The sequence below is a fragment of the Streptopelia decaocto genome (assembly GCF_964273445.1).
Source record: "Streptopelia decaocto genome assembly, chromosome: Z".
Taxonomy (NCBI): domain Eukaryota; kingdom Metazoa; phylum Chordata; class Aves; order Columbiformes; family Columbidae; genus Streptopelia; species Streptopelia decaocto.
Genome location: NC_138657.1, coordinates 38,956,350 through 38,975,417, shown reverse-complemented (window position 1 = coordinate 38,975,417; position 19,068 = coordinate 38,956,350). Strand labels below are relative to the sequence as shown.

The 19,068-nt window shown below is 45.7% G+C and overlaps 1 protein-coding gene across 8 annotated transcripts in view; it reads right to left on the bottom strand.

The window, feature by feature from the left end:
• LOC309451619 (PH and SEC7 domain-containing protein 3-like) overlaps positions 1-19,068 on the bottom strand; it is a 112,821-nt gene that overhangs the window by 61,676 nt on the left and 32,077 nt on the right. For 5 of the 8 annotated variants that reach the window (XM_082075494.1, XM_082075497.1, XM_082075498.1 and 2 more), the window contains 4 exons: positions 8,895-9,101; positions 8,713-8,793; positions 5,224-5,336; positions 2,622-2,680 (listed from right to left, as the gene is read on the bottom strand). In XM_082075494.1, the coding sequence (XP_081931620.1) occupies positions 2,622-2,680; positions 5,224-5,336; positions 8,713-8,793; positions 8,895-9,101 (460 nt within the window). Of the gene's footprint in view, positions 1-2,621; positions 2,681-5,223; positions 5,337-7,281; positions 7,379-7,622; positions 7,678-8,712; positions 8,794-8,894; positions 9,102-12,645; positions 12,721-19,068 lie in introns of those variants that run through there. The other 3 variants (XM_082075499.1, XM_082075501.1, XM_082075500.1) reach the window with 3 other exon arrangements.

Here is a 19,068-nt window from a genome sequence, read left to right as displayed (position 1 = left end):
TCCCATCACAGGCAGCACTAAGAAGACATTCCCAAGATTACTCGGAGACAAGCATCCTCGTGTGAATATAGTTAGAAAAGGGAAGGTGCATTTGGACCCCAAGTCCCACACAGCCATCTGAAAGCAGCTAAATACAGGAGGGTAATGAAAAGGGTGATGATAAAATTGCCAGGTATCTTAATGGTGCCTTACATCTCCATGTCTCCAGAGTCTCTACCACCCTCTAATGGAAAAGCTCTACTATATCCTGCTGTGGGGCATAAGGAAATAGCCAACTGAGGCCCTTTCCAGACCTCGCTCTTACGATTCCTAATGCTCCCCTCCAGTAGCAACTGTTCTGAATTGGAGTAAGATGCCCAGGAGCAGCCACTACCTTTTCTGATTCACAGGCTGAGGCTGCCTGGACTTTTTGCTCTCTTTTCTCTCTTTCTGTCTAATTCTGAGACTAAAAATTGCCCAACTGAGCCACAAGCGGGAAAGGAATGGCCATGTCCATGTAGGACACAAACTGCTCCATTTGGAGTCTTGAAGGTGTCCTAAACTGCTCTTGGATTCCAGTCTTCGTCACCCCTCAGAGACTGTGTCTGTACTCAGTCACTTTTTGCCTCAGGTGCTAAAGTCCCACACTTGACATGCAGGGAGCCTTGTGAGGGGGCAGCAATGACAACACTGAGCTGGTGAAAAAGGAGCCCAGAGAGATATGAGGGAAGGGAAGCAACCTGGGATGAGCTGTGAAACATGGTAAAAACAGAGGGAAGACAAGGCCCTGTGATGACCATGGTATCTTTGGGGATGCCACTGCTGCCAGTCGGGAGAAGGGGTGAAGATGACTTCTCCATGGTAAGGGTATGCCTTGGCTGCAGAAATACAGAAGAGCTTGCTACACCAACAGTGACTTGGGGCAGAAGCAAGATCCCAAATTAACACAGGAGTGAAGCCCAAAGAAGTGCATCAGTTAGTAATACAGGCCATGCAATTTTATAGTTATATTATAGCTTGGACTGCACCATCCTCTATTTCCTTTCCATAATGTATGATCAGGGAGAGCAACAAAACCAGCAAACCTTGACTGTTAGCCTCATCTAGCCACAAAGGAAGATACCGTAGCCTATAGCCAGCATAGAACAGAAGAAAGAGGTAGGCAGGGACGCTAGAAAGATGCACTGCTTCCCGCATGAGCAAGGCTCCTGACAACATAGTCTGGCTGGAACGCTGGCTCTCTGGTTGCTAAGCTTGCAGAACACAACTTGTAACTGCAGTCTTGGGTGCAGGCCGGAGCTGTTCTAGTAGACCTGCAAATGCTTTCCTTCCTCCCTGTGACAGACTTAAGCCTGTTTCTTTGTTTCCTCCACACCACAGTCTGCAGCTTCCCCACGCTGACCAAAACCAACAGCAGTGTGGCTCATGTCACCCACGGAGATAATTGGCATTGCAGAGGAATGGCTGGTTTGCCCCAGGACCAAAGCTAACATCTCCACACAGTGTCACACAGGTTCTGGAAGATGTGCTTGGCAGTCTAGAGATACCTTAGAAGTCCCTAGCATCACAGTTTGGGTGATGACCTCCCTGCAGAGACGCAAGCATTTATCTCCAAGACACAGCTAGCATACATTATTTAGTTACAAAGAGAATTAAAGGTGGCAAGACAGGGATGAATAAATAGATAAGTAAGAGTTTGTCCACAAGAGTTAAGGAAAGTGTGAACTGAAGGTAAGGCAGCTGCAATACAGCTGTACCAGCAGTTGAGCTTATTGTGAAATTAAAGTGTCCAAACTTACGATCAGTATGTCAGCAACAAATGGAGCTCAGTGTAGACAAGCCCCAAAGCCACCTGGCTGAAGCCACTGCTCCTGCATGGTATCATGCCATGCTCCCTGTGTTTTCCCCTCTGTCCTGATGCCAGGATGCAGGAAGCCTCCCATCAGCATGGGAACACCATGCATGGCAGGCATGTTGCATTACAGGTGCTGAAATACACATCTGAGGGCTGCTGGCACCCTGTACCAGTGTGACTAAGACGACTCAAACTGGAATAATATTTCCCCTGGGCATGTAGTGGTGTGCAGTGGGGGAACACAAGGCTCCCACTCAGAATGCTCATGCCCCCCTCCACTCCCTTGGCTCTGGGCACACCTGTCATTACCCTGGCTGAGCAGAACACTGCTTCCACCAGATCTCCACCTTGCAACTGGACGCCTGCAAACATCACCTTCCCCTTGTGACCTTCTCAGCAATTCTTCACCTCCCTTCTTTCTTCAGCCTTCCCAAGTGTTTTTACATAATGGAAAGGGGAACCCAAAACCAGCCACAGCTTCCTGGCCAGGCCAGTGTAACCAGGGAAGGATGGAGAGTACACCAGAAAGACAGGGGCCTGAGGACAAGGAGCATCCTGAGACATTATGGCAAAGCCAGGCAAAATGCCGGCTTACACATGACTGATCTGGACCTGCTGGAATGCCCTGCCCAAGACATCAGGCTGGCAGTGCAGTCTTCTCACTGTTTGCCATCTGCAGGGGTGCTTTAGTAGCAGGCTACCAGCAAGGGGACTCTGCTGTCACAAGACCACCCACTCCAAGCACAATGTTGACAGCAACAGTCTGCACAAAGCTGCACATACTCACGTGGCCATGCAGGTCTGTGTTCAGCAGCATCATGGCACACGTGAGACAGTGAACTCCATCTGCAGAAAGAGACATAAGCAGTCACATGCAAACCCATGTCTGGACTTTTAAGAACAGCTGAAACTGAGCTTCATAGCCTGAGTTTGTTCCCTTAACGAGAATCTGCTTTATCAAGAAATACACATAATTAAACACATGAAGGTGAAGTCATCCCACAGCTGCCAAGCCAGAACAGCCTTTCTTTCATCTTTTAATGACTGTCAAAACTATCTTGCAGCACCCATGGATGAAGCAAACCAGACAGGAAGCCACACTGTCACCCTTTGCTTGCTAATACCAATACCACAGCCTGAATCAACTCCCTCTTTTTCATTTAATTCAGGGCAGAAAGGGAAGAGTAAAATACACCCATTCTTGTGTGCAGAGTGGGTACCACACGGTATCCTGTCTTCTTCCTCTCTGGCTCACTCACTGAGGGCTCAATTAGACTGAATTTTGGAGAACTTCAGTCAGTGGTTTACACTACCTTGGCTCCATATTGGGTAGAGAGTGCTCCAGTGATTTCTAAGGTGGTCCTCTAGCAAAGGCCCTCAACAATGAGCCAGTAGAGGCAGATTGTATCACTAGCTCCATCCTCAGAGTAACTGTGGCAGACTTAGAGTGTAAACTGTAATTTGCAAAAGTGGACACCAATTTCACAATCCTCATTTTCCAGGTACCTCTCTTAAAATCTGAAGTGTATTGGCTGTGAACAAATCCGGACAAAGGTGATAGTGGCCATGGTGCCATTTATCACCTCTGAAAATTCAAATGCCTCTAGCCAGTTTCCAAACATGAGGAACACATTAGGAAAAATATGTTCTCCATTCTCTTGTTCATAAGCACACGGTGCCACCTTCCCTTCTTTCACCGGGGTGTCATAAAGACACAGAATAATTTTTGAGACATTCACACACTGAAGGGAGATGTGCATAAAAATCTTCACAGATGAGTCCGGATAATGACTATGCACAGGTCCCTCTGTGCAGTGAAGGAAGAGGAATGGAGGATAAGGATAGATATATCTCACAGCCAGTGTGACTACAGCAGGCTTAAATTAGTGCAAGATGAAGCCATTACAAAAAGATGTTCCCCAACATATGGATCATGTGTTCTTATGACGTTTGTACAGGCCCCAGCACCCAAGCAATGTGGCTGAACCGTAGCAGACCACGAAATGAGAGATCTATTATTACTAGCAGTAGTAAGTTTGAAGTAGCTTGATTCTGGGGCTGTGGTACTCCAAGTCTATGCATTTCTCTAGAGTAGCACTTCCTCTCATTTCCAAACCACAAATGCATCCAGAGGATGGAAAAGGGAAAAGAGAAAGCCAAATGCAACCCTGGATTTCCATCAAAAGAAACCACCACCGTGTTTCTGCAGTGTAGCATTCGACTACTGGCAGCAGAAATACAGCATCAAAATTATGTGAAATCCAGCACAAAATTTGGAGGGCTCACATTATTCTAAATGCTTACTAAGGCTCAGAAGTGGCAATGTCCCTTCTGTACCCTGACTAGACTAAGGCTGCCACATCAACATGCCTGTCATTATTTCGGTCTGGACATGACACACCTGTTCTACACGACTGAGTCCTGAAACAAGAAATGCATTAGGAAGAGGACAGGAACAGCATGGCGGCAGATCCTGTCTTACCACTACCTATTCCTCTCTCCTGCATGCCATCCAGTAAAGTGCAAAGCGAACAAACATCACCTTAGTGCAACAGAGGCAGGTCACGAAGCAAGGGGTAATGAATTGTGACAGTACCTCCAAGTGTGGCAGCTCCTTCTCACTTACACTTGAGACTAAAGGTACAGCTGAGACTGTGCTTACTTTCTTTCTTGCCCTTCTCCCTTTCTCAGTGTGTGATTAGCCGGCGCTGCCATCACGGGGCTGCATGTCTCTGCTGGCGTGGCTGGCTGAACAAATCAGCTATGTCAGCGGACAGCTCGTCCTCTTCTCCAATGCCAGCCTTCTCAGGTTTGATCCATGTGTTTGTTTGCTTCCGCCATAAATTTCCAAAATTACTGGAAACATTGGCAAGAAGGCAGCACTCTGAGTGATGTTAGCTAGGCGAGATGAAACCATGCCAGGGTCTGGATACAGCACCCAAAATTCACCCCCACAACTGGCAAGAACTGGCATGACTGCTGCCTGTGCACGCAGAGATGCAAGTGCTGAATGGAGCACAGAAAGTAAACAGTTTCTTTTCCACCTGAGATGGGACCTATTCACATCTACATGTATGTAGCTAGAGTACAGATACCCACATGCTGGAAGTCAGTGAGACCAGAAACCACAACTGAGGACATTCAAATCTGGAGATGCTACAACTGAGGCTTTACACTGAGGATGCTTAAACACCTTTCCTGACTGGGGATAAATACAGATTTTTCACTGCCTTACCACAGTTATGTTTGGAGAACGTGAAGGGTTTCAATGCTCACAACTGGCAGCCTCTAAAGTGTAGTACTTCTATTAAACACCTTCAATTCTTAGGCATGCACCATACATGCTATTGAAGACAAGGATGAAGGAAGAGGGACAGAAACAAAGTTACCTTGAGAAGAAATAGTGTTGGGGTTGCACTGGTAGTATCTGCTGGAGAAGTGGATTAAAACTCTCTCTCGTTCCTGAGTTTCTCCAATAAGTGAAAAGGCTTTAAAGAAACTCCTATTAGAAGAACAGAAAAAAAGGTGAAACTAAAGTGATAAATCTCTTTTTGCCTTACACAGTGCACAGAGCAAAGCACACTTCACAGTAGGAAGTATATAAGTACATGCCAGACATTTGCTTCCAAGAAGCCTTTCTAGGAAAATGGGCTATTATGCCATGTGCAGTTAATCCCACCATTATAGTAAATGAAGCAGGAGTTAAATTACCACTGGTCTCAGTCACAGAACATACAAACTAATAAGCAATCATACCACTTCAAGGAGCTGTTCTTATTTTTAATATTTTTCTTTTCTTTGGGGAAGGAACTTGAGCTGGTGTTGTTTATGCATGACAGACATCCAGGGTGTTCTCTGTCCTTCTCTAATTGTCTGTCACCCTGCATCTTTTAACTTTACACTCATTAGTATTCCCATCCAAATCCGAGGAGCTACTCCAGACATTGAAGTAAGGCCTTTGCATTGCAGACTCAAGAGCCCATACCAAATGTGTGGTCCTCCTTCTGGTGGGTCACCTACCAGAATGGCCACGACCACACCAATGACCTTGCAGCATGACCTGCTGAAAACATCTGGGGAAGAGGGCAAAGGAGTTTTAACATCTCATACTGCACTTCAACAGCAGGAGGAGCAACCAGGCCCTCCTGGGTTCCTGACAATCCAGGGCGCAGGCTGATGCAGCCAGTGAGCCTGTGCGAAGAGGCAGGACACATATACATCTTCCACTCTTCATCCAACACTTAATCACCCCTCCCTTTAATCACGTCACTATTCTTCCTGCTAGAAAAACTCGCCTCGCAGCCAAGGAACTTCTGCAAAAACCCCACATCCTGGAGCCAAGAGATGACTTCAGCAGTATAAGCCTACGCTCATTGTCAGGATGCTTCCAAGAAAAGCCTGAAAACACAAACTTTCTGGGTCCAAAGCAAGACAGCATACAAAATGAGTGCATAATAGACAATTTTTAAATACCCCATGAGACTGAAACTAACACTAGATCTGAAAGGTGTGGAATATATTGCTGGAACATTTATGTCTATCTAGCCTGGACGAATAAACATTAATTTTTTCTCTTTGATGTAAGGTCAGAGATGGGTTGTACTTGCAATGATCTCACACCCATACAGAGCGTGATTTGCCTGGTAATAACTTAATTTCACATGTAATGTATTGCAAATAACTCAATTCACAAGTAGGTATAACTGACTCTTCACAGGATCTTTCGTCTCCTCTCCTCTCCTCTCCTCTCCTCTCCTCTCCTCTCCTCTCCTCTCCTCTCCTCTCCTCTCCTCTCCTCTCCTCTCCTCTCCTCTCCTCTCCTCTCCTCTCCTCTCCTCTCCTCTCTCCTCTCCTCTCCTCTCCTTCTCTCCCTACCTCATGCCCCCATGGGACATTTTGACAACTAGCCATTTTTACTCTTCCTACAGCTCTGGCTTTTTCCAGTAACAGCCCCTGCCCACACCATACATCAGTGACCTACACCCTCTACTCCTCTTCAGCACCTTTACCCACCTCTGGAAGCTGCCTTGGAAAGGCAACTGATGAAACAGCATTTGCTACAGAAAAAAGGCAGGTTCCTTGCTCTCAGAGCACGATGCTGTGGCCAAGGGCCACCAGGGCAAGTTTTTAACCACTGGGAGGACCAGGATGGACTTTGAGAGGGGCTGAAGCAGTGGTTCCACCTCTCCACCTCCTGCAGTCCTGCAGAGGACACGAAAGATGCATTCGGGAGATGCATGGGTGACGTAGGCCCATGATGTGGAAGCAGAGCAGGTCGACAAAAGAACAACCCTCCCCATGTCCCAGACTTGCTACCCACAGTGATACACACTGCACAACAGCCTCCCACAGCTTGGGGGTAGTGTGGGTCTGGGCTGCCACCACAGGCTCCAATATGCTTAACAAACCACAGCCCATCAGCAAGCCAGCAGCAACAGGACGGTTACCTCTCACTCCCTACAAGCCGGAAGCGGCACGCCTCAGCTGCCCCAGGCTTCGGGATGATGCTCTCTCCCTGGTTTCTGCTGCCTGCTCAGGGTGTACAGCCGGCAGTGACTGCAGCCAGCCCTGAAATCTCAGCAAACCCCTGGTGTGTCCTAGTCCCACACGAGCCAGGGCATATTTCAGAGAAGGTCATGACTATTAATAATAACTGGAAATCTACTCGGAGCAGAGACCTCCTAAATATGTGTCACAAAGCAATTAGGTGTTGGATTTCACCATTTAAAAGATGTCTATATTTAGCATCGCACTTCAGGGCTGCTAAAACCTGGAAGGAGCCACAGACCTCCCACCACTCCAGCTGCTCCTGCCCTGTGCTGAGTGAGGGCTCCAGCTCCATTCCCCAACATGGGAGCAGCCGGTTCACTCTTCTGCAGGCACATTTCCTTCCAGCCACCTTTGGCAGGCAGGACTCCGGGCTTTTCTTGGGGTCTGCCATGGCCTCCTGGAGTCAGCAACCTGGAAATGCATTTGCAAGGGGACTAGCAAGTGCCTGCAGACCTGCTGGTTTTGTTTCATTAGAAACAAACAAACAAACAAACAAAAAAACAACAACCAAAAAAACCCACAAAACCCAAACAAATAAAAAACCCCCAAATCAACAACAACAATGACGACGACAAAACAAAACAAAACAACACAAAACAACAACAACCCACTTCAGTAACCTCAGTCAGATTATTTAAACTCACTTTAAATCCCATTTAATTGTGTAGCCACTGCTACACAAACTTGGTGTTTCGCCTCCTAAGAAAAAAACCCAAACCCAACCAAACGAAAACATTGTTGAGGCCTAATTCAAGTGTAAAAAGGAAGGAAAATTGAAGGGCTGGGTTTTCAAACACCCACACTAGCAGCTACCAAACTCTCAACAGCATTTTCCACGTGGAAGCTTTTGCTGTTCTGCACATTCTTGGGTGCCTCAGAGGGACATGGAGAGAGGGGCTGCCGACCTACCTGGCCCTGTCTTTGTGCACTGCAGTCAGGCAAAGCAAGCTCCAAAGGGCATCAGCCAAAAAGTCTGTGTAGCTCAGCTGTGAGCAAGAACTTCATTCCTGAGCAGCACCTGACAGACTACAAGTCCCCTGTTTACCAAGTGACTTGTTATTTTTCTCCACCTCCTCTGCATCAAGGACCATCACTAAGCAAGTCCACCCAAAGACCTCCCTCTTCAGGAAACGCCATGGCTCCAACAGCACTCCAGTGTATGGCAGCACGCCAAGCCAAACAGAAGAGAAAAGCTCCATCTCCAAAACACGTCACAACCCTCTCTTCACCCTCTCTAGCACGCAAAGGACAACCACTTCAATCAAGACAATACAGCAAATAGCACCATTACTGAAACAAGAACATAAGGTCTGCAAATGGGCATGTACCTGAGCGAGTAGTCCAGCGTCATGCCTGTGAAGTCAAAAAACTTAAGGTATTCTTCAGCCACAAGCTTGCTGAATTCGTTGCTTTAAACAAACAAATAAATAAGTAAAGGTTATAATTCAAGAGAAAACCTCTCCAGAAGCAGCAAGAACAACATGGCCAAAGGCCTTATATCAGCACATACTTTTTACCCAAATGCTTTGCCACATCAGAGCGTTTGAATCTGTCCAGATGGTAGAGGCGCTTAGCCAGGCGCCTGGCTGCTTCCAAATTGCTGCTGCTGCCATTGCTGAGATCATGGCCAAGGGTTCTGGTGGCATCTTTCTCCTGGAGTTCATTGCTCCCCATGGCAGCACTGGAATTTAACACCACATTCTGCAGTTCAGCATTGCTATGAAACAGAGAGAATATGGAAAGAAGAAAAATTAGATGACATTACAGTTTCAAGAAGGATTTGATTCCTCTTAGAATACAAAGCAATTAATGGTACAGAGGCAAGATTAAACAATACAGCAAATTCCACTTAATTGAAGGAGCTGTGTAGAACAGGGACATTTATTTAGCAGTCATCAGAGGTTAAGAGAGTTTAACATGGAGACCCAAATATGGGCTTTCCAGCCCAGAAACACATTCTGCTCTGCACTCACCTTCCAAGTGTCCTGAGTGTCCACAACTTGTGCTTACTTCAGAGAGCTATTGGCTATTATCAGCCTACAACTGCACCTGACAACACTGGCTCCTCATTTGCTTCTTGCACTAGTATTTTTCAACCCAGTTGCTTATTTGGCTTGAAGGGGTCCCTGTAAAAGTAGGCCATTAGCCAGTGTAAAGGCAAAAATGCCACGAGCAAGCCAGGGTGTTCAGTAGTCCAAGCTGACTCAGCACAAGTCCCTTCCTCATTCTTCCCCAGTTGCCCTGGAAACATTACAACTCTCCAAAACTAAAAAAACATCTGCAGAAGTCTCAGCAGCTTCCGTGCCGCCCATGAGCAGCGGGCATCCCATGGGGAAGAACCACTAGAAAAAGCAGGACTTGGAGCAAGGAATCCAGTTTGGGGAATGGGACAGAGACACAAGCCACCCAGGCATGCCTACAGAACAACTTGTTTTCCTCCTGCTCCCTTGTGGTAGCAATGATTTCCCTCACTGGCTGCTCAAAGTCAGTCTCAGGGCACTTTACATAAATCATGCATTTGTGGATTGCTCCCACCTCTATTACAGTAGGAAACTTCTGGCTGAGCTGTGTGTCTATTTTGCTTTCTCCCCGTAAAGAGGCAAGAGCCCTCCGCACCAGAAAGTGCATCCCCACATACACACCCCTGCACACTGGCAGGCTTTTAACTTTTGAAAAGCTTTTCTCATACACTGGCATGAAAATTCTTGCAAAATCTCAGCTCGTGCGTGTGTGTGTGTGTGTGTGTGTGTGTGTGTGTGTGTGTGCTCTTGACAGCGTTTCTATTCTAAAAAACACACTATACAAAATTCTTTCCACTACATCTTCATTTACATACGGCTAATGAACTATCAGCAGGGGTCATGTGCAGGGCAGATATGAGTGGAATGAGTTAAAGATTACTTTAAACACAGCACTTCAACATACCACAGTTTCATACACCACTGTAATCTTCAAGCTTGACAAACCACAGTTAGAACAACCGATCACTGCGCTCCAGTAGCTCTTATCTAACCATTTACTGAAATGTCTGCTAGCCAATTATTCACTCTTTTCATACATTGTGAGCTTAAAATACGAATCTTCTGCTATTCTGCATGCCTCCTTCCACACAAATCATTACCTGTGTCCTACATATCTTCCCATGCGTGGTTCAAGAGAAGGAGGTGTGTAGTGCTCCTACAGGAAAGAGACTTACCCATTTCACCTTTTTTTTCCAACCTCCTAGTACTGTTAGAACACTAAAAGTATCACACATCTGTGCTGTGGGTACAACTTTTTAACAAGTATCTAGGGAAAACAGACGTCTAACCTGTTCCTGCAAGTACTGCTGATTTATTTCAGTGTAAAAAGTAAGGTGCTAAAACAAAAGGGGCTCAGTCTCAGTAGTCCAGTGGGGAATAAATACTGTAAATACAATTCCAACCGCATTCCTATCACTGACCACCAGCTACCCTAGAAAACAAAAAAATGCCCCTCCTGAGACTGTTGCTGTAGGAAGTGCCTCCTCAGCCCTTTCCAAAAGCACTAGCCAGTGTCTGAAATTCTCTAAATTTGGTCTACTCCAAACTTGTGTTGAAAGTAAATTCCACAGTCCTCTGACACACACACCAAGCAACTCCTTGTCCATTCTAGTCAGGCACAACTGGTTTCAAACTCCCAGTTCTAACAATTGAAAAGAGCAAAGAATTACCAGGCGAGCTAACACATCTAGACAGCCTTCCACATACAACGCTACTTCAACAGCCATGCCAACTTGCACAGCCTCACTCATAAATCACAGCCCTGTTTCACCACAGCTCTTTATTAAAGGCAATATTTATAGGCTTGAAAGATGGCCAAAGCTGACAAAAAACATCTGCACTCTGCTAGGAACCGGTGCACTACGGGAGTCAATGTTACTGCAAACCACCAAAAGTTTAGAAAGAAAGTGCCAGCATCTGCCACTTAGTGAAACAAACAGTATGGAAGTCGGGCTTCTGTTTTGCCTCTCGGAGCAGCGGCTGGGATGTGAGGGAAGAACACCCAGCTGTGCTGGTTTGACTGCAAATGAGTTCATTTCCTTCATGCAGTTAGAAGCCTTTCTTTTTCATAGCTAGCATGGTCATTATTTGGACTTAGCCTGACAACATGAGATAACACCCCAGTACAGAGTTAATGTTTTTAATTGCTCTGGTCTGAGAGCCAAGGATGTTCTGAGTGCTCTGCCCAGAGGTGTGAGGCATCAAGGAAAGGGGTCATGGATGGGGCAGAGCTTGACTGACATCCAGACTGCTCAATAAGAGTATTCCATCCCATTAGCATCATGCTTTGTATTTAAGGAGAGCTGGGATCTTCCAGTCTCTCTCGTGCTTCTTCGCCTTCTTCGGTGTTTTTGTCGGAGCCAGGGGAGTTCCATTTGGGACGTTAAATTAGGCCTTTTGTTGTTTTGCAGAGGTTTCTGGGCCCTTCTGCCTTTTATTCTCTTCTCTCTTCAGAATGAGCTGTTTGGAACCAGGTGCTGTTTCCTGAGACTGGCTGCTCAGTGTGGATGGAGTTCATGAGGAATTCCATTGAGTATCTTTTATTTTATATTATATTATATTTCTATTGTATATATATATTTACTAGTAGTGTATTAGTATTTTGTTATTTTATTAAACTGTGCTTACCTCAATCCAAGTTTCTCCCTTCCCTTTCAATTCGCTCCCCTACTGGGGGGATGCGGAGGCTGTGAGTGAGTGGCTATTGTGGTTGTACTGCTAGCTCAGGTTAAACCATGACACCAGCAAAAAGGAGAGTGTGCTCTTCCCCCAGCTTGCCAAAATGAGCTGACAGGGTTGCATAAGAAACCTTATCTTCCAACCTTCCTGATTGCAAACTTCATCCTGACCTTGGGACTCCGTACGTGTATCAGGTCAAAGAATACGGGATGCTTCCTTCAGTAATTCTGACAGTTAATTAGCCTATTCCTTAATAAGTTAAAGAAGGCAATCAAATCAACAATATATGTTGCCTGTAACCTAAGCCTCTTGTTCAGGGAAAATGCCAGATTGTTCACATTTAAGTGAGACTCCTGTACCCATATCACTGAAGGTTTAAGAAATACAGACACACTGTGCATGACTACTGCAAGCTGCCTTCTGGACAGGTGATTTTAGCAGGGTCCAGAGGGTGTTACACAGGGGAAAGGCTGACATCTCACCTTCAGGTCTCTCCAGGGACACCATCTTCCATCCACGCCTCAGTTTCCCCAGCTGCTGAACACAGATAGTGATACTTACCTCCTCTGTAAAATGCTTATAAAGGACTTTAATCAAGGGCTAGGAGTGATCAAGGCTGCAAATAGGTCTGTCTTCTGCAGTCTCCAGTTTCTACACATAAAGTGTCCACAGCAGCATTACAAGCTAAAAGGAGCCAAGAAAGTGCTTTATGATGCAGAGCAAGACCAGACACAGATTTCTCATGCACCTTTACTCTTTATCACATAAAAATGAGAAACCTCTACTGACAAAAGAAGGCTGAAAATGTAATAAGACTATATTCACCCTTATCCTGGATTCAGGGCCAAAAGGGACTGTAACAATACTACTGGTAACTGCCTGTACAGGAACGGCTCCTGATTTTCATCCAGAGACTCTTACTTCAACCTCTGCTATCAGAAAACACAGAAAACAGAAGCTACAAAAAAAACAGATCTCTTTGATCTCACAGTGCATGAGTTGTGGCCAGAAACCAGGTACTTAAACCTTCTTATTTCTGACCCCAGCAATTTGCTCCTGTCACATCCTCTGTCGTCTGCTAAAGCATCCTCAGGTTCACAGTGAATGCACAGAGGTTGTGACCACCTTATCCAGCAGAAATTACAGCAATTCAATAGACAGCTGCTACGATGCCTTCTATCAGCAGCAGCTCCTCCTCCACAATCACAGATGAAACACGGGTAGAATGTAACATCTATAAAGCTGGTTTCCCGTAACACACCATAACAGCTAGGCATGTTATAGTTTTCTTCAGTTATTACATTATCAAGCAGGTAGACAGTGATTTAGCTCCCCGTGCTAAGGTATCTCAATCACGTCGCACTCATCACTTAGCACATTTCATCTGTTCAACAATATTCCAGATTCACTTGTTGTCCCTGACCCCCATCCTGGGTTTCACCAATACTGAAACCCTTCACAACAATGTATGGTTGGGGAATGGCTGCAACTTCCAGGCAAAAACAGAGCAAGGCCATTAACATAATAGTAAGGATACAAGCACCTCACATCTCAGTGATCCACTCTCCCAGCCTTACTAGGCTGCAACTGGAAACCTCAGCATGAGTACATGCAGTTTCAGGTGCCTTAAACCTTGGGATGCTCTTCATTTTTTAGTAAATCCATGGGTAAAAAAAAAATCATCTGTTTTGTTCCAAGGAAGAAAAGCATGTTAGCATTTTGCATTATGAGACAAAAACTCAGATCCAGCACAGAGTAACTACCCCAGCCGCTAGAAAGGAGAAGATGTTCAGAGTTGATAGAGAGTGGCAGGGTGTGATAACTCAGCCCAACTGCTGTCCTCAGCCCAGCCACGTCAGCAATCCCAGCTGGACACAGCCTGCAGCTCTTGCCAGACCAAAGCACAGCATATGCTCTGTGGCATATGGTCTCCGCTAGATGCACAGGGAGCAACTTCCTGAAGGAACACTAAACCACACAGCATGTGCGTCCGGAGGGACTGCACTGGATGCACCCATTGCAGGGGGAGCTTGGAGGAGACAGAGCTGGGACCTTCCCAGGTCTTTTTGGGAAGAAAAGAGGAGGAAATAGGAGGAAAACCAACTTTTTCTCTCAAATGAATCTGTACGCCTTTAAGATTGGCTTTACTTCAAGGCAGGCTAAGTCAGGTATTTGCCAGCAAAGTTCATCAGAGCAAAACACAGCAATGATTAAAAATAAGTAAGGGTGGAGAGAGGCGTTCTGGTGCGCTGAAGCCAGGGCTAGAACAAATGTTGTTTTCAGCAGGGGTACAGCATCCATCAAAGAGTCATGTTGGGGCTGATAACCACTCTCTTCAGCACTCTGCAGGCCCTGTTGTTTTGCATACGTTCACTTCAAGCCTTTTTCTCCTCCTGGTTCCAAAACAGAGGCATCTGACCCCACAATGACATACCTCCTCTGTTCCTGAGGGGACAAACCTTAAATTGTGCATTCAAAAGAAAATACAAGTTTTGTGTCGTGGTACACAACCAGCACCCAAACTGCAGAATCAGGGGTCGAAAAGAACACGGTTGGACTAGATGACTTTCGAAGGTGCCCTCGAACCCAAACTATTCTATGCTTCTATGTTGCCATATCCTCTGGCTGTGAAAGCACCTTCTATTTCCAACTCAACAGCCCCGCAGCAGTGGGTCTCACCTCAAAGCGTGGCAGGGACATCAAAAAGGCAGAAGCACTGAGGTGCCCCTGACACCAGCCTGGACTGCAGGAGGGGCAGACTGCCTGCTGCGAAAAGTCCTTCCCTGAGGGAACAAACCCCTGCCCTACAATCCTTTAGAGAGATGTGGATGCTCAGACAGCAATATCCTTCCACATTTCACAGATGACCAAAAATGATCAGATGCAGGGACAGAATTTTGTTTCAAGGGAGCTAAAAAGCTGTGCTTGAGCAACCTGGCTCTGAAAGGAGTAGCCCCACCAGAGAATGGGAAAAAATCCCAGCAGCAGTGGGATGTGATGAGTCAGTTCCTGCTGCAAATGACTGACCACAAAGACACACTGGGAACAGCTCTGCTGCAGCTTTGCTACAGCTCTGAACCAGCTTCTGCAGGGCCAGGAGGAAGTACAAAATCACATCAAGCAATGATATACCTTGCCAGTTACCTCCAGCTCCAGGGCTCTTCCAAGATACAACTGTAGGAAGGGGAGAAAAATAATAAAAATAAACATAATACCCTTTCCAAGCAGATGAGTCACTGTGCTATTTTACTCCAAATGGTTTCATCAGCTTTGAAGTCCTACGTATGGATTCTCTTCAAAGACACACTTTGAAGTAGATCCCTCTTTGAGGACTGACAGAGCTGCACTTTGCTGCAACTCAGTTCAGTGGGTGTCTTATAAGCACAGCATCAGCCAGGACACATGGTTTCTACAACCTTGAATGCTCACCAAGGATCCATTAAAAAGTACCTCAGCCTTGTCACCTCACACAGAGAGGAGCAAAGTAAAAAAAATAACAAACAAGCCCAGTAATGTCCTATTGGTTACCACTAAAATACATATACAAAGTAAATTCCAGGGGCTGAAATGCATGTTGCTGCTAAAAAAAATAACCTCTTGCTCCCTGTAATAATTTGCCTTTTTCTTTGATTAAAAGAATTCACACCATTTAAAAGTAGGGAGCTAACAGCTAAAGTGCTCAGAAAATGCCATTTCTAGTAGGCTTGCATGACAGCAAACACAAATGCTATATCGTTACAGGATCACACCATTAGGACATGAAGTCCCACGGCACACACGGACAGGATTACAGCCCTTCCAAGAGACAGTGTGTCCTTTATCACACAGGCACACTGGCCCCTTGCTACCTAAAGTACAAATGTTTTGCTAAAAATACTTGAGGTTTGATTCCCTTTTTACATCAAGCTCTCTACATTGCTGTGGCGGGGATTAGCGATTGAAAAGGGTCTCTCACCACATTAATGCCTCCATGCCTAGAAAGTGAAAACGTGACCCTTGCCACAAAGGGTATCCAAGGGCTCCTCCCGTAATAGGTGTTTCTAACAGATGCACTGATGTGTAGACTAGTCTCTTGGATACAACAGGATAGTCCTAAGCTCAGGATCTGGCCCACCTGCCCCCAGACATGAGCAAAAATGAGACACAAAGAATGCACTGCACATCCGTGACCTTGCTCAGAAAATAAGAGTTTTGGGAGCCCTTGGGCTTTCTTCCCTGAGCCCACCCATCCCCTGCGCCCTGCAGGTGCCAAAAGCCATCCCTGCACTCAGCACAAGCATGACATTTCCCCACTAGGCTCCTGCAAGTCCTCCAGCAAAGAAGCAAAACTGGGAAGCCAGCGGAGTACTTCCCCCCAGCTTGGGGCCAGTTTAACTGTTTGAAGACTGGCCCAGGGAGTGCATATTAGCAGGGCAGCTGATCCTCCGTGGCAGGGAGCAAAACAGATGCATAAAAGTATGAGTTTCTATGCCTTTTGGTTGAGGCTTCTTTGCAGATGTATGGATGGAGCATGCCAGTGCTGGCAGTAGTACTGCACAGGAGCTTTATATTGCAGCCATGCAGCAAAATGAACCTCCTGTCCTCAAAAGGAATAGTTAATAATAATAAAAGATAGATTTCTGCAATAAAGGAAAAACAACCACCAACCAACACACAGCTCACCCAGCTGCACTAGTAAGAAGTCTGCGCGCTACATTCCCTCTTCTCCACCGGTGCTCCAGCATCACATCCGAAGCTACACATGCCTCCACACCACCCCACCAGCTGCCAGGCTCTGCCTCTCTCTATCCCAACACACAGACAAATGGAGAAAGAAGAGAGTTAACCAGCAATAATGTGGAGGAGGGCTTGACTGGCAGCAAGTCGTGGTTAATGGATGAGACAGCAGGATGCACTTCAGGACTGACTTGGAGCTGGCAGAGATACCTCAGTGAATGAAGGCTTCCTGACCTAAAAGGCTTTGACTTTCATGGAGATATGCCAACAGATGCCAGCTTAGAAGCTGAGCTGCTGACAGCTTTATACTGAGGCTCTTTGTGCAGCAAACTGATCAGCTGCTCCACTTCTTTTTGTTGCTCTTGCTTTCTGTCTCTGTCAGCTCCTGGATTTTTGTTTTGTTTGTTTTCTTTTCAGAGGAGGCTGGGAAGGGAAGAGGTGAGAAGTAAGCAGCTCTTTCTTCCTTAAAATAACAGTTTATTTAGGAATTGGAAGTAGTTTTACAAATTCTCCCTAAACTGGTGTTGCAAGCACCTTGTTAGGCAAAGACAAACTCATATGCTTTATTTCCAGAGCCTTAGTGAAATGATGCCACCTTCCTACAGGGAATACCAAGGTGATCAGTGTGGCTTAACATTTGTGAAGTTACTAAACTGTGCAAATCCTCAGCTGCCAACATGCCACCAGTGGATTGTTCCACTCCATCGTTACCAGGATTTAACATACCCGTGCCAGCACACCGTGCTTACTAGCGTCTCAACAACTGATAGATGCAGTAGCCCATGCGCGGGAAAACGGGCTCCAGCACGTTTGCTTGCTCATCTGCTATGGATCCATTTGAGGCATTCATGCTTCTAAGACAAAAAACAGTTGCCCTGAATAACTTTCCTTACCCTGGGCATATGGATGGCAGCAAATACAAAGTACCACTTTCTGACAGCCCTTGCAATCCCAGGTCCCAGAGTCTACCACGAGCTGAGGCATGTCTGAAGGCCCCAAATTATCTGCTTAGGAACACAGGGAGATCGGTAGATTTCATGCTAAATGAAAAAATTCAATCAGGTCATAAGATAAGTCTTCAAAAAGTTCTACTAGACTAACAAATACTAGTTCTACTAGACAGGCAAATAAAGTAAATTAATATAGGTTACATGTTAGATATTTAAGTACCGAAACCCATATCTATATTGAAAATCAAATACAAGCTACCTTGCTCAAAAATACCACAGTAAAAACTAAAAACCAGAAGTATAATTGGCATGCAGGATACTGATAAACTGAGAGAATACTTAGAGAATCAACGTGGAGAAAGGGATCAAAACTGGGTTTATCTGTCAACAAAGTTTACTGTCTCAAAGCAGGAATAAGCAGAATGCCACCTAAGAAACTGCTGGAAATTAACCATATGCAGAAGAGAACTACTATGAGAGGACCAAACTATTAAGAGTAACCTGGCAGCCACTGGGAAGTGCAGCCTACATTCTTGTGCGTTTATTCTGAGAACCACCAGATTGCTTTAGGGAGTTTGTTTTCTTCATCTCTAGGAAAAAAAAAAAATATAAAACAACAGGACTTGCAGAATTTGCTGAGCACAAGCAGTCCTTTGAAGATGATAGCAAGTGGCAAATATTTAGCATTTCTGAGGATTAGGAGCTCAACACAGATTTTTTTTTCCTCTCTCTCTGGATTTAGAAAAATCCTGGGAGATGTCCCACCAACAGCAACCACACCTTCAAAGACAATTCAGGAAAAGAAATACCAGAAGATTTTTTGTTTTGTTTCATTTCTTGTTCTGACTGTAGCACATGAGGGAAAAGGGAATGGCAACTCTGCTATAAAGAATGCAGGAAAAAAAAACCCACATCTGTCTTTAAAACCTGAAAGTAGGAAAGAAAGGTGGAGATCATCACCAAGAGAACTTACTACTACACTTTTAGACACACTGATGCTCTGTCATTCACTGTATACATAGCAAAGATAACTCAGTTTTCCCTCAAGTACATCTTACTGTTTTGGAAATACGTCCCCTGCCTCCCACTCTGATTTGGTACAAACGATTACACCCTGTTCAGGCGATGCAACTCGGGCTTGACGCCTGGGCGCCTGGGTAGCACCTTGCAGTCTTCCTGATTGCCTCTGTGGGTAAGACTGAACTCCCCTATACCATCTCAACACAAGCCACTGACACAAGAAGTGAGGACTGCAGTACCCGGGGTGCTGTGGTGGAGACTGCACTCCTCTGCAGGGATCACACGGAGGCAGGGGGAC